Source organism: Macrobrachium nipponense, chromosome 40 (genome assembly GCF_015104395.2).
Source record: "Macrobrachium nipponense isolate FS-2020 chromosome 40, ASM1510439v2, whole genome shotgun sequence".
Lineage (NCBI taxonomy): Eukaryota > Metazoa > Arthropoda > Malacostraca > Decapoda > Palaemonidae > Macrobrachium > Macrobrachium nipponense.
The window spans coordinates 33,548,333-33,575,580 of record NC_061101.1 but is presented as its reverse complement, the minus strand read 5'-3'; the positions used below and the strand labels follow the sequence as shown (position 1 = coordinate 33,575,580).

Here is a 27,248-nt window from a genome sequence, read left to right as displayed (position 1 = left end):
TTCTGTTCGCTCTCGGACTTCGTCCCCTGTAGAGGAGTTTAAGAGGTCTCCTGTGCGTATCCTGGCGGGTCTGCAGGTGCAGATTTCGGCTTTAGCGGAGTCTATTGCCGGGACTTCTCATCGTCGGAAGGACGCCTCACTTCCTGTGAAGAAGTCTAAGAACGTTCCTTCTGCTAGATCTCCTCTGGCTATAAGAAGTTTTTGAGCCTGGTAGCAGGAAGTCAAAGAAATGCAGGCTGAGCTCGGGATCTTTCTCCGAGTAGGCCTCTCCTCTCTCCCCAGCAAGAGTTGTGAGCATGTCAGGCGTAAGGAGCCGGACAGGCTCTCTCCTCAGGATTTCTGCTCCTCTTCAATTAGGCGTCAAGAGCTTGACAGACGTCAAGAGCCTCGTTTTCGTCAGGAGCGAAGGAAGAGTTCTCATCCTGGTGGCCACTCTCCTTTTGACGGACGCTCGGAGCCTAGTAGGCGCCAAGAGCCTAGTAGGCGCCAAGAGCCTTGTAGGCGGCAATGGAAGCTTTCTTCTCCGTTGGATCACTCCCGATTGGATAGGCGCTCAGAGCCTTGTAAGCGCCGCGCTTCTGACAGGGAATCCTCGTGTGGATGTTTTCTCTCCCCGTGGCAGGCGTCAAGAGCCTGTTAAGGGGTTTTGAGCCTGATAGGCACCAAGAGCCTGGCAGGCGTATTGAGGATGGCAGGCGCCAAGAGCCTAGCAGGCGCAGAGAGCCTGATAGGCGCTCTCCCTTATCCAGACGCTCTTCTGTGGATTTAGAATTTGTTTCCGACAGGCGAGCTTCCACTTGTAGGCGCTCTCCTAGTAGGCGCTCCCCAAGTAGGCGCTCTCCTAGCAGGCGCTCCCCAAGTAGGCGCTCTCCTGGGAGGCGCTCTCAAAGTAGGTGCTCTCCTGGTAGGCGCTCTCCAAGTAGGCGCTCTCCTGGTAGGAGTTCTCCTAGGAGGCGCTCTCAAACTAGGCGCTCTCCTGGTAGGCGCTCCCCATGTAAGCGCTCTCCCAGTGGATTTTCTCCCAGTAGGCGCTCTCCGAACAGGCGCTCTCCAAGGATTAGCTCTCCTCCGGGCAGTAGAACTTCTAAACGTCATTCTTCGGAAGAATTTATTGGGGATTCTGAGGAAGATTTGCCTAAGGATGCTTTTCGGTTTCTTCATAAGAGACTGACAGACCTCCTCTTGCAAGATTTTGGGGAGTCTCTTTCGGCTGTTGCTCCTCCGTCTCCTCCGTCCTTATTTTCAACGACCAATACAGCTAAGAAGTCTTCAGTCGTTAAGATGAAGCCGACAGTGTCGATGAAGAAGGCTCTTAAGAACTTTGACGACTGGTTGGTATCAAAAGAAGAGAAAGGCAAGACCGTTTTTTCTTTTCCCCCGTCCAAACTGACGGGTAAGATGGGGTTCTGGTACGAGTCAGGAGAGCCCTTGGGTCTGACTCTTCCCTCTTCAGCAGACTCGGACTTCTCTTCGTTGGTTGATTCCGCACGTCGCTCGGCGCTGAATTCTGCGAAGACGACGTGGGGTATGAGCGAGTTGGATCACCTTCTGAAGGGAATGTTCCGAGTCTTAGAAGTTTTTAACTTTCTTGACTGGACCCTTGGAGTCTTGCTAAGAGGACTCAAGAGCAAGACACTCTTTCACCTGAAGACCTTACGCAGTTCTGTCTTGTATGGACAAGGCAGTGAGAGACGGTTCCGGGGAAATTGCTTTCACTTTTTGGTGCAGGAGTAATAAAGAAAGAGGCCGTTTTCTGCTCTTTTCTTACCAAGGCGGTTTCTCACGCACAGAGAGCTTCCTTGTGTATTCACAACTTTCTCTGCAACTCTTCCCGAAGAAGATTATTAATGATATCTCCAGCTCGTTGTCAGCAAAAGCGACTCAGGATATGCTGGCTCGCTCTGCTAGAATCCCGAAACCTTCGTTTCAACAGAAGACGAAGAAGGAGACTCAAAGTAGGCAAGAACCCTTTCGAGGAGGCCCCTCGTCTCGCTCTTCTTCCTCCAGAGGTTCGAGACCACCTAGAAGAGGAAGGACCTTCTCTCGGTCTATTAGGGCAAGAAGTAGTTCGTGTCCTCCAGACAACTGTGGGTGCCAGACTTCTGACTTTGCAGATGTCTGGGCACGAAAGGGGGCGACAACTGGTCCCTCGCTATCATCAGAGGGTGGGGATACCTCATTCCCTTTATCTCGAGACCACCTTTGACCACCACCCTCCAAGCACTGTGGCCAAATACAAAGACCCGCACTAATGAATCAAGCCCTCGCTCTAGCAGTAGAGCTGATGTTAAGAAAGAGGCAATAGAGATGGTTCAGGACCTCTTCCGCGGGGTTCTACAACCGTCTGTTCCTAGTTCCATAAGAACTCAGGAGGATGGAGGCCGGTCTGGAACGTGAAGCGCCCTGAATGTCTTTGTGAAGAAGAGGAAGTTCGCTATGGAGACGACTTCATCAGTCTTAGCAGCTCTTCGTCCCACGGGGACTGGATGGTGTCACTGGACCTTCAGGACGCTTACTTCCATGTGCCGATCCATCCTTCTTCTCGCAAATTTCTCAGATTCATGTGGGGAGGGAACGTTTTTCAGTTCAGGGCCATATGCTTCGGCTTTCCACAGCCCCCCAAGTATTCACAGGACTGATGAAGAACGTTGCCCAGTGGCTTCATCTCGAGAGAGTGAGGATTTCCCTCTACTTGGACGATTGGCTTATCAGGGCTAAATCCAAGGAGAAATGTCTGGAGGACTTACGATTGACGTTGAATCTAGCAGCTTCTCTGGGTTTGCTAGTGAATTTCGAGAAGTCACAGCTAATCCCCAGTCAAGAGCGATCTATCTGGGGGATTCTGATGGCTTCTCAGGTTTTTCAGGCGTATCCGTCCCCAGAGAGGATAACCCGAGGTTCGGAGAAGGTAGCAATCTTCTAGAGAAAGATGTATGCACAGCGAGGGAGTGGATGAGTCTGTTGGGGACACTCCTCGCTGGAGCAATTCGTTTCTCTAGGAAGGTTGCACCTCAGACCCCTACAGTTTCTTCCTGACGAGGAACTGGGATCGAAGATCTCAAGGTCTGGACTTTGCGTTCAAGATTTCGCAAGAGATAAAGGAGGATCTACGTTGGTGGCTAGACCCTCTACTGTTCAAGGAAGGCCTTTCCTTGCAGGTTCGGAACCCCAACCTAGTGTTATATGCAGACGCTTCGGACATAGGTTGGGGAGCTACTCTCGGTCGAGAGAAGTGTCAGGCACCTGGATGGGGGATCAGGTGTCCTGGCACATCAACAAGAAAGAGCTAACAGCGATTTGGTTAGCTCTCAAGACCTTCGAACCCCTCGTAAAGGGAAAATATGTTCAGGTAAACTCTGACAACACCACAGCCCTGGCTTACATTCGGAAACAGGGGGGACTCACTCTTTCTCCCTGTACGAGACAGCGAGATCGCTCCTCCTGTGGTCAGAGGAAAGGAAGATAAGTCTTCTCACCAGGTTCGTACAGGGAGAAAGAAATGTCAGAGCGGATCTGCTAAGCAGAAGGAATCAAGTCCTTCCCTCAGAGTGGACTCTGCACGCGGACGTATGCCAGGAGCTGTGGATGGACGTGGGGCAGGCCCCATCGCGATCTATTTGCGACCTCCAGGAATGCGAGGATAGATCTATACTGCTCCCCTATTACAGACCCAAGAGCAGTGGCAATAGATGCATTCCTGATGGATTGGAGGAATCTGGATCTTTAGCGTTCCCGCCTTTCAAGATTCTAGGGGATAACGTTAAGGAAGTTTCGCAGCTTCAGAGGGGGCAAGGATGACTTTGATAGCTCCGTTTCTGGCCCGCCCACGACTGGTTCACAGAGGTACTGGAATGGCTGGTGGATGTTCCAAGATCCCTACCACTAAGAGTCGATCTGCTCAAACAGCCCCACTTCGACAGGTTTCACAAAAACCTCCCCGCTCTCAGTCTGACTGGATTCAGGACTATCAAGAGTCTCGTCAGAGCTAAGGGCTTTTTCGGCAAAGTCTGCAAGGGCTATTGGCAATGCACGTAGACCTTCCACATCTAGAGTCTACCAGTCGAAGTGGGATGTTTTTCGACGTTGGTGCAGGACTCATAAAGTTTCCTCCTCCAGTACCTCTGTGACTCAGATAGCAGATTTCCTTATCTTCCTGAGGGAAAAATGCGGGTTAGTTGTCTCCACCATCAAGGGATACAGGAGCATGCTTTCCTCAGTTTTTCGTCATAGAGGATTAAACATATCCGAAGACAAGGACCTCCATGATTTAATCAGATCTTTTGAAACGGTTAAAAGAACCTCCTCCTTAGTTCCTAGCTGGAATCTAGATGTCGTGCTGCTCTTCCTGAGGTCCTCAAGGTTCGAACCTCCCCATACAGCTTCGTTCAGAGACCTTTCGATGAAGAGTTTTTTCTCTGTGCGTTAGCGTCAGCGAAGAGGGTCAGCGAGCTGCAGGCTCTAGAAGGTGAGGTAGTTTCCAAGGAGGCTCCGCGGTTTGCCTTTTCTTTTCCTTCCGGCTTTCCTAGCCAAAAATGAAAACCCTTCTTCACCGTGGCCCAGGAGCTTCGAAATCAAAAGCTTATCCTCCTTTGCCCGGTGAGAAGCCTGAAATTTTATCTTCAGAGGAAGAGAAGACTTGCTGCTAATGAGAGCATCTCTGGTGCTCTGTAAGGGACCCCAGTAGGCCCTTATCTAAAAATGCCCTCTCATTCTTTATCAGGAATGTTATTAGAGAAGCCCACACTTCTTGCAATCAGCAACAGTTTAGTCTTCTGAAAGTCAAGGCGCACGAAGTACGGGCCATCGCGACGTCTTTGGCTTTCAAGAAGAATTTGTCATTGCAAAACCTCATGAAGGCCACTTTTTGGAGGTGTGAATCAGTCTTCTCCAATCACTACCTAAAGGACGTATCGATTACGTATGAAAAGTGTTTTGGGCTAGGCCCTTACGTATCGGCGGATTCAGTGCTGGGGCAGGGAGCTGAAACACATCCTTTTTAATCTTTTTCCCTGTTAGTTTTAAGTTTGAGTTTTTGGTTGTACGAAGGAGGTTGCAGGAGGCAGCTCCTTCTTTCGTATACTAATGTTAGTATTGGTTAGGTGATCGGTTGTGCTGAGGCTCCTTGCAATTGGTAGTGATAGGCTCTGGCAATGTAAGCAGGTTGATCCCCATTGACCAGACCCTGCTTGGATTCTGCCAAGTAAGTGGACTCAGTTCCCATTGTAGACCCAAAGAGTTCTTCAGCCATAGGTCGACGCCCTCGCTGAGACTCTTTAGGCAACGCAGACTAATAGACAGTAACTATCAAGTCTTCTGCCTAAATCAGGTAAGAAACCAGAGGTTTATATTTTTTATTCCTTTAACATGTGTTGTCCCCACTTTCTAGGTGAGTATGTGTCTCTTTCCCTCCACCAAGGGTGTCAATCAGCTAAGTATATATCTGGCAGGGAAGTTCTTGTACAAAAATGATATTTGTTAGTATACAATAAAGTTTTGTACATACTTACCTGGCAGATATATACGATTGATGGCCCGCCCAGCCTCCCCTCAGGAGACAGGTGGAAGAAAATAACCTGACAAGAAAGGGGGGACTGGTTCTTACATCCGCCACCAGCGGCGGTAAGGTAGATCACCTGACCTACCTGTAGCGTGTGCCGCGAGTTTTGAATTTTCTGTCGTGACTTGTCAGAGACCTAAGCTAAGTATATATCTGCCAGGTAAGTATGTACAAAACTTTATTGTATACCTAACGAAGTATCAAGTTTTTACCTAACCATACAAACCTGAGGTCCTTTACATTACACTTATGCCCGCCTCATGCCACCCCTCCATCTGAAACCTTGGCCGAAAGGCAAACTGGAATGTTTACATCCGGGCAGACTGGAATACCCATCTACTGGATGGTAGTTATTGCCTAACCACTTTGTTCAAGAGTTTAACAGCCATTTTTCCAGCTTTGCCAAAAGTAATTCAAATGAAAAATGACCTCAGGTTTGTATAGTTAGGAAAAATACAGTTTACTTTGAAAAAATTATATTTCATGCTTTGTCATATTTGTAGTATAATTTCTAAATACAGTAAACACATGGAATTTGCATTCTGCTAATGGTTTACATTCTCAAAATCATCAGCTGATTGCAATTTACTGACATCATCAAAGCTATTAGTTGCTAAATGAAACATTTCAGAGATTTGTTTTGTAAGTAAATTAAATGAAGTAAAGGTGTGATATTACCAGTACATATCGGATGTTGCTTTTTGGCTCGTCCAAGATATTTTGTAGTCTGCACATTATATTTGTTTCCTCTGCCACGTCTACAACCATAAATTTAGTAGAAAACTTTCTTAACACTTTCCTCTTCATTGAGTGATGGATGAATATAAATTTATTTTATTAATGAAAGTTAATGTTAAAAATTAGCACATTCTTAACAAGTTGACAAACTATAACACAACCCTTAATAAAACTGTGGTAATTATGGTAACTGACATTGGCAAAAGGCTGTTTCTTGATTCAATTGTGTATATTGATAACAGTTGAAGAAATGCCAACAGCAGACCACATTAGACAGATTTAGAGAAGAATGCCAGTAAAGTTATAGTGAATAAAGGCAAAGAAAGGAAAAAAATCCTGAGACTGCTACTACGTACTTGCTTTTAGGGAAGGGGATTCCCCTTCCAAACAGTGACTCTCCACATCCATGTAAAGAGATCCAGATCCTTATCATTTTAAGGTATGGGTCATATTGTGGTTGTTAAAAACTTTTTAATATCTTGTTTCATATTTAAATTATTAACTCTAAACTAATTTGATTGTAATTTCTGTGTAATGTTTTGTAAAAAAAGGAAAGGTCAGGGCAATAACCTAGTGGCTGAGAATGGAGGTCTAATGGAGGTCTGAAAGGTTCTATTGCAACACTCTGCTTGTGGCCAATGAGGAGCCACTAAGGTTGTCTTGAGATTGGGGATGAATACACTGTCGATCATCTTGTGAAGGAATCTGAAAGTGGGAGAGACATAAATGCTCAAGATTGTCCCAGGAGTGTTGGAAAACATCTTCTGTCATCGTCCAGTGATCTAGAATTGGTGGACATAGCCCCTGAAAATTCTCTGTTGTTCCGACACGGCTACAAACCTTCGGTCCATTTTACAATAGGAAGGTACTAGCGGCAGCTGGATAGGTCGTAAGCTTTCGAACAATGGGGTTCGGTAGTTAACTGCTTGTCCGACAGGCGCGCGCAGCGGCGACTGGTAGGTAAACAAACCACTTTTGCTTTCGGCCTGCTGGCGTGTGGACTTGTATCATCGCTCTCTGCCCGCTTCCATCGTCGTTTGCTTTCGCATGATTGTGTTTTTTCTAATTATCTAGTGAAACTGAATTGTAGTACAATCATTTCATTGAATTCAATTGTGAATTAAAGGATCTTGGTGTCACCACGCCCTCCGATTACCCGAGTGCCGGGACTGAAGGGCGTAAGTGCGGGAATTCATTTTCCCAAGAATGATCCTCGTATTGCGTATGCTCGGTGCCGAGGGCGGGAGCAACTCGCTCAGAGCGTATATTGGGTTGGAAATGTGTAGATGAAAATCGTAAGTAAGTGCTCTTTTCATTTATATTTTTTTGACCTGTATGCCGTTGCCGAACGAATGCGCTCGGCACGGAAACTTATTTAGTATGGAAGTGGAATCGCAAGTACAGTATTCTTTTTCATTTTCATATATTATTTTGATTGTAGCAATACCTCTTTTGGATCAGTTTCCGAGCTTACCCGTAAATTGACCCTTCGCCCCCTTTTTATTTTTGAATGAAGTGAAATCGCAAGTGCAGTTCTTTTTCATTTTCATTTTTTATTGAGATTGCATTGTTTACTGGGATCAATGTTTCCGCGATTCCCGGGGATTGATCCTTCCCCTTTTTATTTGTATGAAGTGAAATCGCAAGCGCAGTAGTCTTTTCATTTTCATATATTTTGATTGCATCCAATTCATTATGGATCAAGGTTTCCAGAAACCTTGATCCATAAAGGTAAGGAATTGATCCTTTCACCCTTGCGCTCGGTACCTAGGGCGCAAATGCGCTCGATCCGAGCCCTATTCATTGTGAAGTGAATCGTATGCAAGATGCATTTTCATTTTGTTCCTTATTATTGATTGCATCAATATTTATTTGGTTCAAGTTCCGCTCAGTCAGGGAATTGATCCTTATGCCCTTGCATTCGGGCCGATGGCACGATTGCTCTCGGGCTCTTATATTGTTGTTGGGTACATGGGTACTGTGCGGGGGTGGGGAACGAGACCCCCCCCCCCGCTCATCTCCCACAGATGGCCTTCCCCTTCCCCTTGGGGGGGGGGAGGTTATCGGCGTTCTTCTCGCCCGATCCGTCGAGCGCGGGGGAGGGCGCTCGGTGCCCGATGTACAATTGTATTAGGGGTCTTCCACTCGTTCGGAGAGGGCTCGCCCCCCCGCGCGAGGGGACTTCCCCCCCATTAATCGCTACTACTGTTATTTCCGCAGGTGCTACTGCCACGCCGGGTGGACCTTGGTGAGGTATGGGCGTCCTTCCATTTGCAGGGCGTTGGGGGGGCTAGTGTCCAGGGGCTGCGGTTCTATGTCTGGGCCTACTGCGGTCACCCATGGAGTGGTGACCACGCAACCAGGTGACGACGTCCCTCTCACCTGGTGTACTCGCCTCACGTGGTAACAGTCTTGCCTACAGCCGCTGTGAAGTGCCGTTCGCCGTACCGAGAGGGGGGCGTGCCGCCGCCGCTCGTGGTTGCCGCGCTGCAGCGACCACACTTCCGCTGCCCTAGAGCTCGCCCCTGGACCTGCCGCCGGTACCAGGATGTTGCTGACTGCTGCTCCACTTCCTGTGTTTCCGGTGCTGCCTGCCGTACCTCCCGCCATTCAGCCGCTGGCTGTCCCTGCCGTTGCTGACGCTGGCTGTCCCTACCGATGCTTGGTGCTGGCTGTGGTCCTGCTGTTTCCTGAGATGCCCATAAACCTGCTGATGTCGTCCCTGTTCGTGGTGGTACTACCCCAGACTTTGGTCTGTCTGTACAGGTGCGTCCGGGCCCTGTGGCTTCGGCTACAGCAGCCCCGGCTCCGCCCTGGATAGCAGATCTTACGTCTGTCCTGAGGAAGCTGACGAAGAAGAGGAGGAAGGTGTCGTCGTCGTCGTCTTCATCTTCTTCATCGTCGTCGGCTGCCGCCTCTTCCCCTTCGACTTCTAAGGCTTCACAGCCGAGGAAGAAGAAGGTTGCCTCCTCCCTCCTAAGAAGTCTCCCTCGGGAGATTCTCGGGACCCGTCTCACCTCGGTGGGACGGGAGGGTTCCTTCCGCTGGTCCTCCTGCTCCTTCGGGAGCGGGGCCGTCTCTTCTTCCGCAAGGAAGAAGACTACGGGGACCAGAGGGGTACCGGCTAACACCGGTACTTCCTCGCCTGGTGTCAGTGGTTCTGCCACTGCATCAGGGTCCGTCTCGGCCTCTCGTTCGTCGGGGAGTACCGAGTGTACGGTCGCCTACCAGCGACCGTGCAGCCAGGAACCAGACCTCTGAGTCCGCTCAGCGTCAGGTTCACGGCACGGGGCGGAAGACTGGTGACAGCCGCTCAGGCGACTCTCACCAGACCAGCTCTCACTCTCGCGGCGAACAGCTGGCTACCCGGGGACGTGACGGTCCACGACCGACCACGGACTGAGGCTGGGAAGAGGTCCTCCCGTTCGCCGGTGCCAGCCACGGCTGGAACCAGCGACGTGACGTGCCGTGAGGACAAGCACCGGTCTCACTGTGACAGTGGAGCCTGCAGGTCGCCTGACCGTCGCCCTCACAGAAAGCGACCGGGTACGGCAAACCAGCACCAGCTCTTCTGACACTCGAGATCGGGGCCGCTGTGCTCAGTCCAGCCGTTCTCCACAGCGAGACGGTTCGACCAGGCCTGCAGCTCGATCCGCCACCGCGGTTGACGATCGCCTGCAGCCCTCCAAGCCTGCTGGTTCTGCCAGCGAGCAACGAGGGAGCGTCAGGTCTGCCTCTCCCGTACCTTCAACCTCCTCGGGTTACACCGGGAGGAGCGAGGTATTGAGGAGTGATCGTGAGGGGTGCGCCCCTCATGATCCCACCACAACGCCCTACGTGCCAGGCACGGTTCTTGGACCGGCCAGGACGTATGCGCAAGTGGATGGGAAGGACGAGAGGGCTGTCGCTGTTCCCCCTTCTTAGGAGGAAGGTTCTCGGAATATGCTCTTGTTCGAAGGGCTTAACGGTCCCACTCTGCAAGATGCTGTGACTTCCGAGATCCAGAGGAACTTTGCCGAGGTTACGGCGCTGATTCGTCAGCACAATGACCTCGGGGAAGGATCGCCGCTCCCACCAGCAGAGCCACGTCTCGGCTCGAGTCGTTTTGGGGCCCGAGAGGGAACCCAAATCGACGGTGGGTCTGCCGCGAACGGCTTAGCTTGCCGACTGTGTTGAACCAGGTAGTCTCTCGTCTCCGGACAAGAAGGCTCTCTCAGTTCTGGACGGTCGAACAAGCTACTTCACCTCCTCTACTGCGACAGAGGCGTTTCTACGTGTCTTCGTCACACCGTATTTAAATACCCCTTCGGTCCTCCTGAGGTTTTCGACCTCGACGAGGACTGGAATGAGTCGGAGCGGTATCGGCTCTCTCCTGTCAGGTGTCGATCAGCCCCACCCAGACGACGTTCACAGTGGCGGCAGACACTTACCTACAGTATGAGTTCGTAACCCTCCTCGGGAAAAACGTTTTCTCCTGACGATACGTTTTCCCAGGCTCTGAGAGGCCAAGCCATCGCCGTAAGGCGATGGCTGCTCCTTTTCTTCTCCAACTGCTAGATCCGCTGGGAAGGCGAGCCAGTATCCAATTCCTCCTCCCATTCCCTCTCTCCTTACGGCTACGAGGGAAGGGGAGGGATCCTACAGAGATTTCTCTGTAAGAATTCCCACGTTAGGGGCTGGCGCTATACCTGGGGGTGGGGGACCTTCGGGTTCCTACCTGACGTAAGCCCCGGTCATTGAGGAGGGATCCTGCCCCTTTCTCGATTTCTACGGGAATCAGAGAGGACCACCAGCCGATATCGTCTGGACGATTTCGGTGGGGGGTTTCGCAGAGTGCTTAGAAGTCTACGGAATTTCTAGCGCACTCAGAGTGTTCGAGTTTTTTACGATCTCCAAACACTTAGGCGAGACCACGGTCCAGAGTGAGCGAGAATCCCGATAATTGTTTACACGATAATCGGGAACCTCGCTTATGCTCGAATTCCTGTAATTTCTAGCATTTGGAAGAAGACTGCTGCTGAAAGAAGAGTATCTCACAGTAGGCGCTTAACCTGGTGATAGAGAAGAACGGACGGGAACTTCCAGTTTGGCTTGAACTATCGTCTTCGGTATTCTGTTCACCATTGAAGCTTTCCTGGAAAGACTTCTCCTTCACTCTCTTGACTAGAGAACGAAGGCGGTCGATCTCCAATCCTTATTCTCATTCCTATAGGGAAAAGATTTTAGGATGGAGGTCGTGGTACAGAACCTACAAATATACTACGTTATATTACCCTCGCGACATGATTCTTTAACAGTTGAATTGTCCGTGGGGTAGGCGCATACCAGTAGTTAACTCTACGGTTTGTGACCGAGACGAATTGTATCTTAATTGAACTGCAACTCGGGTTGCCTGCAACCTCCCAGCAGTTATCAGTTTCGATTTTAGATACTTGGTATTGTCATGACAACACCAATTCAGCTTTTGTATTTACCGAAATCCGTTTCGGTTAAATATAATTGCTCGAGCGTATTCTTTATGCTCGATGGTTCTAGCGAAAAACGCATTCCTTCGTGGAATAATGGATTACCTGGCAACTCAGGATGACGAGTCACCGAGAGCTACTGCGTATTGAACTGCCTGATAGCGGCTCAGTATCAGCTAGGTCTCGGAGATACGGTCGGTTACGTCTCTCTCTCCCCTGGTTGGATTGACTACCGAAACCGTATCTCTGCCCAACAATCATGGACTTAGGTCTCTGATTAACGGGGATTCTCGCAATAATGAATGGACCCATCTACTGCTGTGACGCTCGATTTCATCGCCGGCGACATTGCGAGAATTTCAACAGAGATATCTCTTGGACTCTTTCATCTTTCTGTTTACCGCACGGTAACAGAAGTCTGTACTAGTCAACCGCTGCATCGCACTGCGATAATGCGAATGATTTTTGCAGACATCTGAGTTTGTCTTCAAAATATCTTGTATTCGTAGGTGTGCAATTTCATTGCTCGCCCCGAATTAACAGATATGTCAGAAGACATCGCCTACTCTCCGACTGACAGCTCTACTTCCAAATGTTCAGCCCATGAGAAGCAGTTCTTCAGGCAGTAGTTCCCTGTCGTTCATTACTCGAAGCGCTCCGCGTTTATTGCACTACGATCCTCACCGGACAGCAATCAATAGCGGTTAGCGTTCTCAGTCTTGGTAGCACAGGTTCCAGAATCTTGAGAATCCTTCTCGTCGGTTCAGCTGTGAAGACGTAGGTTGCATTTTATGTACACCTTCGTCTTCAACGTCACATAGTGTTGTTTCTCCTTACCCGAGAATCAACTATACTATGAGATATCTTGCCATCAAGGACCTCGGTCTCTAGAAGGCAATTGACTTTCGCCTGTTGGGCACATGCCTTAAGAGAGTCATCACCTTGCCTTCTGGCATCGGTGACGAACAAATTTTTATTTGTTTAGTCTCTTGGCATAACCCTGTTAAGGCGAGGTCACGTGGACTTTGCTCGGGTGCTTGGACAAACTTGCCTCCTACCGAAACGCAGTCAGTAGGCAGCTGTCAGAGCGCCCAAGTCTGTTACGAAACTTCGCTGTGGACTTAGTTCGGTTGTTCCATAACAATCTTTTCTTCGTCCTAACGGCTTGTCACAGTACCCATACCATCGACACCCACCATTGAGTGTCGGTGTCCTATCCACTACCGAGAACAACAACTTCGCTGCAGACGGATAGACCAGTATGGGTACAGGACATCACCGAAGTCGGAGAAGGGGAGGGATAGGTCATACGACAATTCCCTTCTTTTCCTCTGAGGTAATTGCATGACTTTACTGCGAAGTCAAGCATCCAGGGGATGGGGATTCGTGACGCTCGATTTCGTACCGAATTCGTAGCGAAGACTCTGAACCCTTCGGTTCCTGACGATCGGTTAGAGTCCTTCACAATCCCCTCCCTAATGGACTTCACCGCCTTCGATGCGAAGGAGATGCTGCTTTGTCCTGTGAAAGCGCGACCGCGCTTTCTGAAGAAAACTCGACATCCCAGGCTGAGTGTTGAAGACTCTTCGTCAGCACCAAGATGACCTAAAAGTACACTCCCTCGAGTTACACAAGAACTTCTCCTTGGCGCAGGTACTGAAGGCAGGGGTCTGGTACAACCAGACCACTGGCACCTCCTTCTACCTTTTGGATATTGACACAGGTCCTTGGATCGTTTTCCTTAGGACCCGTGGTGGCTGCTCAACACGTTGTCTAGCTAACCCAGACCCTAGCAGGCTGAACAGCATCGAGTCCTGGTGTGACTGTAAGAATAGATAAGTGAATGAGAGAGTGACTGGCTTCTCTTCCTATCTTTTTCTACCCCTCTACCTGTGGGTAGAGGGATACGGTCCATCACCTTGCTGGATAAGGACGAGAATGCCGGTGAGCTACTCGACAGAGCCCATCCTATCCCTTTCACTAGGGATGGGAGCGAATATCCACCACTTCCCTCCTACAAGGGGGGGGAAGTGGATGCCAACAAGAGACAAACCATAACGTTGTTGCCTCTTGCAAATAGGAACTTGTTCTTGTTTGCTGGTACGAAGAGATACGCTTGCCTCTCTCTTAGTACTTGGTCCAGAGGTCTGACCATTGATCCTGCGGTGCACATACCCCGATCAATCGGACAGAGGCTTGGATCCCTCCCTCGCTCTTACGACCAGGGAGGCTTCAAGGTTGGGCGAACACCAGTCTGTTCACAAAAGACTCAGATTCCACCCACCAAGAAGTGAGTCTTCCTATTGTAAAAGGACCGAAGGTTTGTATGCCGTGTCGGAACAAATGACAATTTGTCCAAAATTGCATTTTTCCTAACTATACAAACCTGAGGTCCTTTTACACATAGCCCCACCTCATGCCACCCCTCACTCTGCAGTTTTTGCTTGGGCCAAAAGCAAAAGTGATTTGTTTACCTACCAGTCGCGCGCAGCGCGCCTGTCGGACAAGCAGTTAACTACCGAACCCCTTGTTCGAAGCTTACGACCTATCCAGCTGCCGCTAGTACCTTCCTATTGTAAAAGGACCTCAGTTTGTATAGTTAGGAAAAATGCAATTTTGGACAAATTGTCATTTTTGCCTGGTTGCAAAGATATTGAGTGTTGATGAACCCTAGAGCTCGAACAGCGATTCTGCTGCTCATGGGTGTAGAGGACTATTCCATCCTCACCACCTGACCCTGAGGACTGAGTTTGATTGGCCAGGACATTCCTCTTACCAGGAATGTACACTTTCCTGAAAAAGTTTATTTAGTATGGGGAAATATAAGGCAGAGGCTTAGACTTGGTAACAGTGCCACACCACGCTGCCACACATAGGCAAAATTTTTAATCTATCTGTATTTTTCATAGCTAACAAACCTACCTGAGGTCTTAACAATAGGATAATTTTCTAGCACCAGCTGAAAACCAGTAAAAACAATCAAATACGAGGCAGATGTTTCGGTCATCGACCGAGCTCGGATCCCCGCAACATGCGTCTTTCTTTTACCGCCATGGAGAGCGGAGTTTCGCTTCACTCTCCTTTTCCAAGCCAGTGGACATCAATGTTTTTAGACAAGCCTCCCTTGTTTGCCATGTTGACCTTCCTTAGGACAGATGCTTTTGCAGTGGATTTGTCTTTAACTCTGCATCAGCATCACCTGCGTTATGTGTATTAGGGTGGTCCGTCTCCTGAGAGTATTGCCCCCTTCAGTGAGACGACCCCTTACTTTGGTTTAGTGTTTTAATTTGGAAATATGCGTATTGACATTTATGTTTTATGTATCTGTTTTCACACATGTCTGGGAACTTTGTAATGTTTTAGTCTTTCAGATTGTGTTTCGGGATGTACGGGACGAATTTTAATGACGGACAATTGCAAGTTTATTTCTACTTGCAGGGCCAGTTTTGATTGCTGTCTTGTCTCTTTCTGTAATTTAAGTACGATTGGAGCATGGGCAGTACGGCTCTCTTCCGTCATTTCCTCCATCCTCACATATAATTATTTTAGTCTCTAAGAATATAATCTTTTTCCTGAGGGAGAGAGTATTTTTTTTTTATTTACAGATTCTGAAGTTGTCAGCCCTGTTTCTTGTCTGGAATCTGGCAGCGGCAGCAGTCTCCAGAACTTGGGAGCCCTCTTCTTCGCTTCCATCACACAGAGATGCCAATTCACTAATTTGACTTGTGTGTTTGTGCTGTGAAGAAGTGAGAATTTGGAGTAGTCAATACTGTCGGCAGTGGCTTCCTTGCTGTTTTTGGAGCCCTTCCTGCTGAACAATTAAACGTCATATTGTGGGATACCAACCTTACAGTTTCCTCTGATCATCGTTTTCCTATGATGTTCAACTGGGTAATGATATATTGTAATACTATTTTGTTTTATGCATTCTGCACTACTCAAATTTTCTCTTGCTCTTTGTGACAGTAATCTGCTGTGTGACATCGTGAATGGGCTGTGACGTTGTGAATGGGTATGTAACGTCATGGGTTCTGCCAATGGCATAGTTGTCACTGCTCTGAGGGTCTATTTCTTCTCATATTTCTTCAATGATGATTTTTCCTTCGAAATTAGTTGCTATTCATCACATATACATGTCCTGGGGAGGCCATATGTTACTGTAGATGCTCTGTTTAGCCATCTTTGCTGTCACCAAGACCTTTGACTTGAGCTACAGTCCAATGTCGTGATGTCATTCTCATACGTCTCTCAGCCTATGACGTCAGTTGCGGGGGCCGTGAATCCTCCAGTTATGATGTCATCTCTTCCCGTTATGACGTCAATCGACTTCTCTCGCTGAGCCCGTCCTGAGGCGTTGGTTCAAGCGTTCTTCAAGAGGCTGGACCTCTGTTTTGCAAGAGAGGATTTCTGCTGTATCTACAAAGAAGAAGAGTCAGAAACGGAGTGTCTCCTGGGTCTTCCCCGACTCCTGCTAGTAAGAGATCTCGTAGAGAGAGGAGTTTCACTCTCTCTCCTACTTCTCCTCCATTACCACCTCGCCATCATGTCAGATGTGGGAGGATCAAGGACTTTTTGGATTTTGTCTTCTGCGAGTGAAGGAGTGCATCGCTACTACCACACAGAACCATGTCTTTCCTGTGCACGTCCGTGTTCGGTAAGCGAGAGGAGTGCTTCACCATCTGCCCCACAAGGTCGTGTTTCTTCCCCACACTTTCGTGTTCGTGAGTTTGGCAGTGGAACTAATGGAAGGAAGGCATTCTCAGAGCAATCTTCTTCATTGGTCTGTGTACATCATTCATTGCTTGTCCACGTACTTGACCATCGCTTGTCCATGTACATGATTGAGTGTTGTTCTCACTGATGTTCCAACTTGTATCGCTCCACACGACTTGAATGTGTACTGGTGTCATCACTGGTCAGTTTATGTGGTTCATTGCTCGTCCACGTATTTGTCCATCGTTTGTACATGTACATGATTCAGCACATTTCCAGCTGCTTGATATATCTTTTCATGAACGTGTAGTGCTATGCCCTACATCTGTACACCAACTTCCATCAAGTATACCCAGCGTACAACATGTGTAAGTGTCCACGTACATGTACCATTGCCCACATTCATGTACCAGTTCACATACGTGTTTCATCAAACGGCCACGTCCAGTTCTTCTCAAGTTACATTGTGTTTGGAAGCATGGTTATTTTGACATGATGATGACCTGCCTAAAGATCATTCAGAATGTCTGCCAATGCCAGTCGATGGATTCCATTCAATCAAGCCATCCGGCCTTCTCTGGGATTCAGGCCTGCTTTTTGGTTAGATACTTGAGTCTAGGTCAAGACACTTCGGGGAGAAGGAATGTAAGAAAATGCTGGCCTTTCTATTTTAGTCTAGCCTAAGTAATTGCATTCTTACCTGGCAAGTAGCTGACATGACCTAGCCTAAGTGGGTAAGGCCTTAGCCTAGCCTAGATAATTCAGCAATGGGACCAACGGCTTTACGTGGCTTCCAAACCATGTCGAGAGTGAACTTCTATCACCAGAAATGCCGCCATCTTGGACGCCTCCAACTCTGGAATAAATGAGGATGATGAAAAAAGCCTCCCCCCTCTTCCCGGAATCAAATTAACTCCAAAGAAGGGGTGACATTACAAAAATAAAATCAGCCTGGGGCCCTCCCGATACATTCCCAGCAAGCGAATCAATGAAATAGGAAGGAGACACAGGCACAAGGCTACTATGGGGGGTGAATACTGAAGGAGATGAAGCATCGGGAAGTGGCAAAAAACCTCCCCATGTAGGAAGAGTCGAAACCCTTCGATGCTCTCTCTTGCTATTAAACGACTTCCACTGCTCTTTAGGCCTTGCCCGGCATTCCTTGCAAGGTTTCGTTATAGTACAAAAATTAGAACGGCATCTGCTAAACGTGATGTGGGGATCAGTCGCCGCCGAAGCCAAAAAATAGAACATGGAAAACCTGGAATTCCGGGGCACACACGTTGATGAGGCCAAGAAGGAGCAGAAGCCATAATATCAGTCACACACACACTAAATACAAACGAAACGGGCAATGAACCGGGTAAAGGCCGAGAGAGGTCAACCACGACTCTCGCCCAGGCAGTGGCGTAGGTGCGTGGTCCTTGACCACTCTTCACCCGATATACGCATGTGTTGCCAGATATCACAAGATTCCTTGCTTTCATCTGCTTTTTAACCAGATCCAGCTAGGTGCTAGAAATGATCCTATCGTTAAGACCGAAGGTTTGTTCGCATATGAACAACTGATGTTATAAGTTTCATTTTGGCTAGAATTAAAATGCAAAACAGTTAACCTAGTGCTGATGTGCAATCTTCTGACATCCAAATGTTTGAGGTTCAAATTCATTCCTGCTTTTTGCTGACATTTGCATTCAAGTGTATCAGTTTTGTTTTCTACTTCCTCATAGTTATTTATCACTCTTATCACTTGCCTTTCTTTGTAGGCTGATTTCCCTTTTGAGCCCTCTAGGGTTTATAGTCTGTTGACTTTGTCTATATAGGCTTTCTTGTCTATAAAGGCTTTCAGCTTTAAAGAAATAAACACACCACAAAGGAACAAAGGGTACTTATCCAGATCACAGCTGGTCCAGCACTTGCACTGTAGGATACTCCATCATGGATGGTATAGTGTTTGTATTTCCATAGGAACAAATAAAATTTTTAATATCCTTACTTTTTCTACGTCTACCAACCAGAACCTTTTGTTAGAGTTCATCAAAAATGTAGCCTTATCCCTGAGGCTGAAGGAAAACGTGCTCAATGCTAGCAGGTAAAAGAGGGCTGCATAGTACAGTAGTACCTCGGACTTCGAAGTTATCTGTTCGATTTGTTTTAAATATGAAACAAATATCTTCAAAAATATAAACGCTCCCTCCCTCTATCTCAAGTTTGCTGTCACTGCATGACAAATTATTTTGTTAATCGTTTATTTTGCTGACAATGGTTAATCTATATTGTCTCACTTGGCTCAATTAACACTTTTTTTATTGTTTCTACATTGTATTTTTCATATTTTTATTTCATTGTTAATTTATTGTTTAGTTCCCTATTTTTATGTGAATTTTTATTGCTTTTACATACAAACAGTAATATTTTAAATCTCCTTTTCTCTCCTCAATATGTAAAAGCTCCCTCATTCAGTCTCAAGTCAGCTGCACCTGACGTCACTGTGGTGACATAAGATTTTGTATTGAAATGCTTTATTCTGTTATTTATTGTGTCAAGTATGGTTATAATCAAACTATATAATTGTAAATGAAAAAGCATGTTAATACAGTTTTTCTTGTAGGACACAGTAGGCCGTCAAATGCAAGAATAAACGAGATAATCGGAATGTTCGACATAAGAAATGTAAAACAAATGAGGTACCACTGTATTCCCTCTCTAACCTGTATAACTATCAGTTTACAACCCTGTTAGCAAGTTCAACAAACATCTGTAGCTTGCACTGTAGGAAACTATTAAATAAAAGGCTCTGATTTGTAGTATACCAGGGAAAAATACAAATTACATATATACAGTATCATCATATTCTGCAGTAGAGCTGTGTGGTTTTTACTGCAGGTTATTCTCTCAATTAGGAGGATCTGTCTCAATTGGGTAGTCTTGGGTTTTTAGTGGCCTAACCTTTCCCAGCATACTGTAATTGCCTTTTTGGGCTAATTGTAAGGAGCTATTGAAAAACCCTGTATGGGGGTAGTGCCATACGTGGGGCACTGTCGGTATTATTTACGGATCTTTGCAGCAATCCTTTGGCCCCTAACTGCAACTCCTTTCATTCCTTTTACGCTAACTTTATTCATATTCTCTTTCTTCCAAAGTACTTTCCACCCTCTTCTAAGAATTTTTGCTAAGTGCAACTGTGAGGCTTTCCTCCTGTTACACATTTCAATCCTTTTACTGTCAATTTTTGTTTCAGTGCTGAATAATTTCATAGGTCACAGTGCTTGGCCTATAGCCTATATTCTATATTGCTAAGGATAAAATTTTTTGTAGACAGTTTTTCAAACAAACCTTTCTTCCATTAAGTTGCCACCTTACTCCCCAACATTTCTCTAAGCTTAGGGGTTTAGACAGCATGAATAACTTGATGCATGATTGCCTAAGACTCACAGATTCACCCATGCATTTTCCGCATTATGAACTCATTTTCTTTCGAAGAGGGACTTATCATGAAATTTTATTATGAAGAAATATATTTTAAATATATTTTGTGCAAGTTTTAAGTATGCATCCTTTTTGTTTTCACACGAATTTTAATTATGTAAGTATCTTCTTTTTCTCTTAAAAGACCACTTTTAATCATCATCATCATTATTATTCAGAAGATAAACCCTACTATTTTGAACAAATTTGTCATCAAGGCACATTTACATAATAATGCTGCTATTCAGCAAATCTGGTCACTCTTGGAAGGAAAGAGGATCAGGTATCAATCAAGAAAGTAAAAGGTCTTTGTTAAAATTAAACTCAAGAAAAATTGGCAGATCATCCTTTGATGGTCCACATCATATAAATGTTAATATTATGAAACAGAAATCTACCACTATGATCCAGTTAATCTAAGAGATATAAATCTCTGGTAGAGGCAAGACATCCACACTGGAGAACAGTAGTATAGTAGAGAAGACAAAGGCTAAAAATAGGTTATGTTAATTTTATAGTTATAAATATTTGAAGCTGTATGTACAATACCTAACAAAGGTTTGACTTCTCCAAATTTATCCCTATCCCTAAGCTGTGACAAAATTGGAGTAGACGATCTCTGTCTTGGATCAACTTTACCCGAGAATTCGCCATGACCAGCCAGTCGTTAAGTTTATATGATGAGTATCCCGTGTGAATGATATGGCCCAGATAGAAACCAGATGACCATTCTCGTGAATACCTGTGGGGCTGAAGAGACAAAGCAAAGCACCTTGAACTGGTACTTGCTCACTCCCAGAACAAATCAAAGGAACTTTAGACATGACTGATGGATTGGAATCTAAAAGTACACATCCTTCACGTCTGTCATCAATATAGTCGGACTTCCTGATGGCTGCTAGAACTGCAGGACATACATCTTGAACTAGGTTTTCCTGATGAAAAGGTTCAGGGAAGATAGGTCTGTGACGTGTTTCCAAGTCCCCTATGCCTTTGCTACCATTAAGATCTGGCTGTAGAAACCTGGGGACCGATTCATTGGAGAGCCCTGAACATATGTTCTTAGAAGAAATGGACAGTTGGAGAGAGGAGGAGGAAACTGGTAGGGGAGTAGATATCCCACCCACAGAACATCTACCCAGGTCTGTGCTCCATGCAGCTGCCAAGTTGGCTAATGGCGCGCACTCTCAGAGGGAGAGAGAGAGAGAGGGGGGGGTGCCTCCTTTAGCCCTGCCCCTGCCTGGTCTAGAAGGGTGGAGCTGAAAGTGGAACATTGCTGAGTCTTCTTAGCAGGAGAAGGCTGGCAGCCCCTACGAAGACCGGTCATAGCTTCAGATCTCTTGAGGGAAGGGTAAGCAGCAGCATGAGATCTAGGTAGAGTTACAATGGCAAGTGAAGGACCAGAAGACTAAACAGCCTGGTGGACCAGACAGTCATTATTGTCCCTTATTCGTCTGGCCACTGCAGCCTCAACTTTCTCCTTACGAAAGAGAGATGGAGATGCTAGAATTGTTCCATTCCTAAGTGCTTAGGTGGAACCAGGGCCAACAAATTTAGAGGGCAGAATCTCTTCTCTTCAGCAGCCAATAAGCCTACATATTTGCTGTTAGGTGGGCCTGGTACAAATAGTCTTGCCACCGGACTGCAAGAGTCAAGAATCGTGGCACTCTCTTCAGTGTCACTAGACATGGCCACTGAGGAAATTTTACAGTGGACTCTTTGATACACTTGCCTAGTTGTAACACAATGTTACAAGTTACGTAGAAGCGCCTGAGTCATGGAAGAGGAAGAGGGAGCTACTTATATGACCTGCTAGACCGCAGCAAGTTGTCCCATCGACAGACGAGAGAATTCACTTGGTTAAGGACACAGTCAGTATAGTTAGAACATGACAACCCCAACGATGCCTTCCTCTCTTTCTTGAGCACCACAAGGGCTTTGAGACCAGAAGGAAAATCTGAACTGGTACATAGCCACAGCCTCTTCTTTTAAATTGTACCCACAGATGAGTTCCACCACTTCTGCAAAAGTAGTTAGAAGTTCTAGGTTGTCTACATCAACAGGAAGAGGACCACCTGCTTCTAGGCTACAAGAACCTCAATCTGGTCTGTCCACCAACTCAGTGGCATCCCATGTATCTTTATTTACTATGGGAACATGAGAACTTCTCATTATTTACTACTATTAGAGCATAAGAACAGTCAGGGCCTAACACTAGGTACGTATACGTATTGTTATAATGAACGAGAAGTACCTGTGTGTTACAGAAGAGGATGGCTGTAATTTTTTCCGTAACCGAGAAAAATTCTCTTTACATGGAGAATGGTTACAGCCATGCTCTCCATCCCGGGGACTATTTGTTCTAAGAGAGGGGCTATCCTGATTATGAGAACGTTCCCTTAGGTGTGAAGTTGACTTCTTTACAGCTGCATTGACATCTTTCCTAATGGTCATGGTCTTAACCCTCATGTCTTCAGCAGGGTGAGCAGATGACAAAATGACAGCATTCTCTTGAAAACAGCCTGATCCATAGCTCTCTGGCTCTTAGAGGAGATTTCTCTTGTGAGCGCATTATTGCACAATAATCAGGAACTGGGCAACGCTCTTTAGAAGTTAAGGTAAAAGACATATGGCTGTGAACCTTTACAGGCACACGCCCATCTCCAACCCTGGCCGTAGACATGAAGCAGAAGTCACAGACACTGATGCTGTAGAGACTGACATGGTGGCAGACACTGGGAGAGAGGACAAGAGGTGGGACAGTAGGTTTCCCAAAGGTGGGCTCCCAAGGAAGGCATAGTCCCATCCCTAATTAATTTGGGGGGGAGAGTGTCTCTCTCTCTCTCTTTTCTTGAAAAGAAAGAGGCAGCTAAATCAATCGCTAGATTTCCCAGATCCTTCCTAAAACTATAGAGGCAAAGCAATAGAAGATTGAGGAGTAAAAGTAAAATTTTCCTGAGGTGATGATGCAACAAGAACCAAATCTGGTGAAGGAGACCAGAGAAAAAGAACAAGAAGGAATGGAGTCATTCAATGCCATTGGAAGCACAAAGCTTTTCAATGATGTAATAGCCAATTTCCTCTTGTATTTCTTCTTACCAAAATGCTTCCATTGCTCCAGAGACCAATCAATTAACTCTGAACAGGTGTTACTTAAACTGCAATCATTAGATCTGCATCTGCTAAAGTTAAATGAGGATCAGTTTCAAGAGGCAAGATAATGAAAGCAGGGATTGTTACCTACCCAAGGACACCTCTGAGGCAAAGCCTTCTTCGATGTTTCATGGCTTTGCATTTCTCAAATGCAAATACATGCAGATAATCATAATACATCACAAAACTCACAAACAAGAAGCAGAATGGAAAACCAGAACACCAAGGTGTAGAAAGAACAATGCAAGTCTTGTTTGAAGACAGTTAAAAGATAACTGGCGACTCATGGCGTATGCGAAGTGGAGAAAAGGTCAGGCTCCACCTACTCTCTTCCCCCCTATTGGCTGATACACTGATGCCCTAAGCTTGTTCTATTTTTAACCAGATCCAGCTACACTAGAGAGGTTTTCCCCACACATGAAGACCAGGTTTGTTCTGTATACAAACAAATATGGATTATGTTAAAAATTGTAGAACTAGCTAAAAAAAAAAAAAATTATTTTGAGGTAACCCCCCACAGTTTTTCACCACGTTCACTTCCTTTTCCTGAAGGACATTGCCCACTGGTCCTTGGACCCTTTTTTTCTTTGGTCCAATGGTGGCTGCCCATCAAGTTAGGTAGCTCGTCCACTGCCCCCAGCAGGATAGTTTGTATCTTACCTAAGATGATTGTGTTGGAGAGAGGATGAGGGAGATGGCTGGTCTCCTTTCTTCTTCCTACAGGTGGGTTGACGATAAGACACGTCATAAGGTAGAACTGGTCTCATACAAAAGTGTGTGGCAGCCATACTGGTTGCAGTTATTTAATTTTTTCCTCTACAATGAACAAACCTGCATCTCGGTAGCACTTCCTCCTCTCTCTAACAAGGGGAGAGAGTAGTAGTAATAAATCCCTGTGGCCTATGTCATTTGTTGCTTGAACAGTTTGTTCCTTTTACCTTCCACGAATGCTATGAATCTGGACATGTCTCATTGTGTTTAATCCCAGAAGGTTGAGTTTTTAGATACTCATTTATCTATTCTCTCACAAGCTCAGACCCCCTTCTTTAGACCTCAATCTTCTAGGAAGGGTGGTCAGATGGGCTGAAGCCCCATTCAAATGACAAATTTTTTAATCATTTTGTATTTTTCATAGCTAACAAACCTGAGGTCTTAAAGTTCTATCCATCCCTCTCATATCCTGGGTTGAAAGAAAGACTGGTGCGTCATGAGGTTCCAAGCCTGGTCAGTGACCAACATCCACCTCGTATACGCATGAGTTGCCAGATGCCACAGATTCTTTGCTTTACAATCTCCGATTGTTTTAACTGGTTTCCAGCTGACGCACTAGAAGATTATCCTATTGTTAAGACCAAAGGTTTGTTAGCTATGAAAAATACAAATTGATTTAAATATTTGTCAATTTGGGCCTGCTACTCACTACTTCAAGAAATATTGCAGACTACTTATTTAAATATTTAAGGCTTAAGGCCAAACTACAATGTGATATTTTAATCTGGAACAATGTGGTGTTTTTATCTTAATCTGGAATGATGTGGTGTTTTTATCTTAATCTGGAATGATGTGGTGTTTTTATCTTCGACACTTATAAGTAGACACTTATAATTAATGTGATAAAGGTTGAATTTTTAATCCCAGGGTTTGATTGCCCTAACTTCATTTATGGTCAGTCTGCTGAAGCCAGGAACTCATTCCTCTGATGTCCTATATAGCCTGCACAGACTCTAACAGAACTATCCGGTGGTGACGAGTATGCCTGCTTAATCATCTCAAGCGGCCAGAATGAAAAGGAAATCTTGGAACTTCCATTCTGGACTGGCCGGTGCTAACACAGTCTACAACACCTAGGCCTCAGGTAGAGAATCCTTTAGATGGCAACGCAGAGCTCTGACAGGACAAAGCAAAAACTCCTGCGGATCACTGTCCACCAATTCATTCAGGAGAAGAATGAATACGTAACAAATCTGGCATGATGAACCAAGGGATTTTGAGTCTTACCTGCGAATTCCAAGACAAATTCGAAGGCCTGGTCAGTGACCAACATCTAATCTAATCTAATCGTATAAGCATGGTTGCCAGATGTCACAGAATCCTTGCTTTACAATCTTTGATTGTTTTTAACCAGTGTCCAGCTGGCACTAGATTATCATCCTATTGTTAAGACCGAGGGTTTGTTCCCCTGCATGAACAAGTCAAGTTTAATTTCTCCCAAAAGAAAATTAACAACGTAAACTGAATCAAATTAATATTCATAAATAGCAAAAAGCTGACCACATCTTTAAAAATTGCTGGATGCAACTTGTCAACAAGGTGGAGCTGGGACACCTTGCAAGTCTATAAAGAATCCTGCCAGGTTTGCCACATTAACTGGGGAATGGGTATTGGAGAAAGAAATTGGAGAAAGAAAAGATTAAGTAAAGAAGGTACTTTTCTGATAATCCACCAAGTAACATTTGCTTTCTCTTCAGCCTGTCTTTCACACACTTCAAAAACCATGAGTGGAAGAAAAGGGGGGGAATTAATCATCCCATGGTACGGTGGCACAGTCCAAGGGTAAACAAGACAAGAAGAAAACCCTAGTGGTAACTATCTCCAGTAACTCCCTGGTTTCTGTACAAACATTATCAAACCTTGGTTGCAGCCTATTTAATGGGTTTACCTAAACATAATATCAGAAAATGTATGAAGTATGACAGTAAACCACTAAGTACTCAGAAAAGGAGTGAAGGACATTTGTGACAAAAGGAGATACATATCTTAAGGGAGGTGTCAAAGAAGTAAAGTCAATCTTTACATAACAGCAGCCCCTATTTTTAAGGAATCAATGCATTAGCTGCACTAAATCTTTGTAATCTGAGATAATATCTAGTGAAACTATAATGGTTTGCATCTTTAAATAAACGCATTATGTGCTATAATTGCTTGTAGTTTCATATAAATGTATATTGAATTCAAAACTGTCAAGGTCTGCATAGTTTTTTTTTCTTTCACTAGTGTGTCCAGTACAAAACTGACAGTCAACAAGAACTGCGGAAACTTGAGAAACTCATAAGCAACATGATGAAGCACATGGCATCAGGAGAAAGATAACCGAAGGATTTCTACCAAGAATCTTAGGCTACATTTTTTGTATGATACTGAAAATAAAATGCTATAAAATATTTAAATTTTGTCTTTTTGTTTAGAAATTAAGATGTAAGTAGCACCATCCATTAATAACATGTAACCATGACAAAATATAAGTAGCACCATCAAAACACGTAACCATGACAAACTCACTTTTACTTGAAACATGGAATGTTTTTTATACTGAACTTGGTATAACCCAGGTCTAACACAAAATCATTCAAGTTTCAGCATGCATCATTAAATAATACTGTCTTAACTATAATATTGTACATGTACTTAACCTATATATGACAATATATGCATACCTATATGTACACACAAAAGATTAACAGTAATAGTTGGCTGCAAGTCCTTCTAAAATTACCCTTTCCCAACCATATAAAAAATCCACATTTACAAAAGCTGAAACTAAATGGTTTCTAATTAGTATGCATCGTCAAGTGATGTATATACAGTGGTAAGTTACAGTTCAAGTTGTTATTTAAAGCAGTTTTTCCCAACCAAACAAACTATTATCCACTTCTGAAAGCTTTAGAAACCTACAGTTCCTGAAGGTAGTCTTAAAACGCAGTATGAAAGAACGGGTTTTCGATAAGAACAAGGCATAATTTTCTTTTTTAAAAATAATCTTCTATAGTTTGCTTGAAGGGGAAATTGATTTTCCGTTAGTCTCAAACATTTCTCCAAACCCATCATCAAATGCTGCTTGAAGTACTTCCTCCACTGTGTTTACAAGGACCACTTCTACATCATTCTGTTGGGAATTAAGGAATATTAATTTAAACAATCTAAGCTATTTACAAGAAAAAAATTTGCTCTGTATAGGAAAAAACTAGTCAACTATGAAAATTGGTATATTCCTTGATTGCTTCAATTCTTGTCTTGAAGGGAATATAGCACTAAAAGAGTACCAAATGTACTTGGTTGTATGGCATACATTTCTCCTTAATTTACAGGATGTACTGTAGATAGAGGCATGCTGACACCATAAGGCTCAATTATATTAGCTCAGACCCTAGGGTTCA

The 27,248-nt window shown here is 45.3% G+C and overlaps 2 protein-coding genes across 2 annotated transcripts in view; one reads left to right on the top strand and one right to left on the bottom strand.

The window, feature by feature from the left end:
- The window catches only part of LOC135212071 (signal recognition particle 9 kDa protein-like), a 223,467-nt gene extending 197,206 nt beyond the window's left edge, over window positions 1-26,261 (top strand). Inside the window, exon 3 of the mRNA XM_064245419.1 lies at window positions 26,089-26,261. Coding sequence (XP_064101489.1) covers window positions 26,089-26,184 — 96 coding nt within the window. The 3' untranslated portion in view covers window positions 26,185-26,261. The remainder of the gene's footprint in view (window positions 1-26,088) is intronic.
- Window positions 26,251-27,248, bottom strand: part of LOC135212072 (lon protease homolog 2, peroxisomal-like) — a 249,420-nt gene continuing 248,422 nt past the window's right edge. The window contains 1 exon segment of the mRNA XM_064245420.1: window positions 26,251-26,977. Within this exon segment, the coding sequence (XP_064101490.1) occupies window positions 26,855-26,977 (123 nt within the window). The 3' untranslated portion in view covers window positions 26,251-26,854.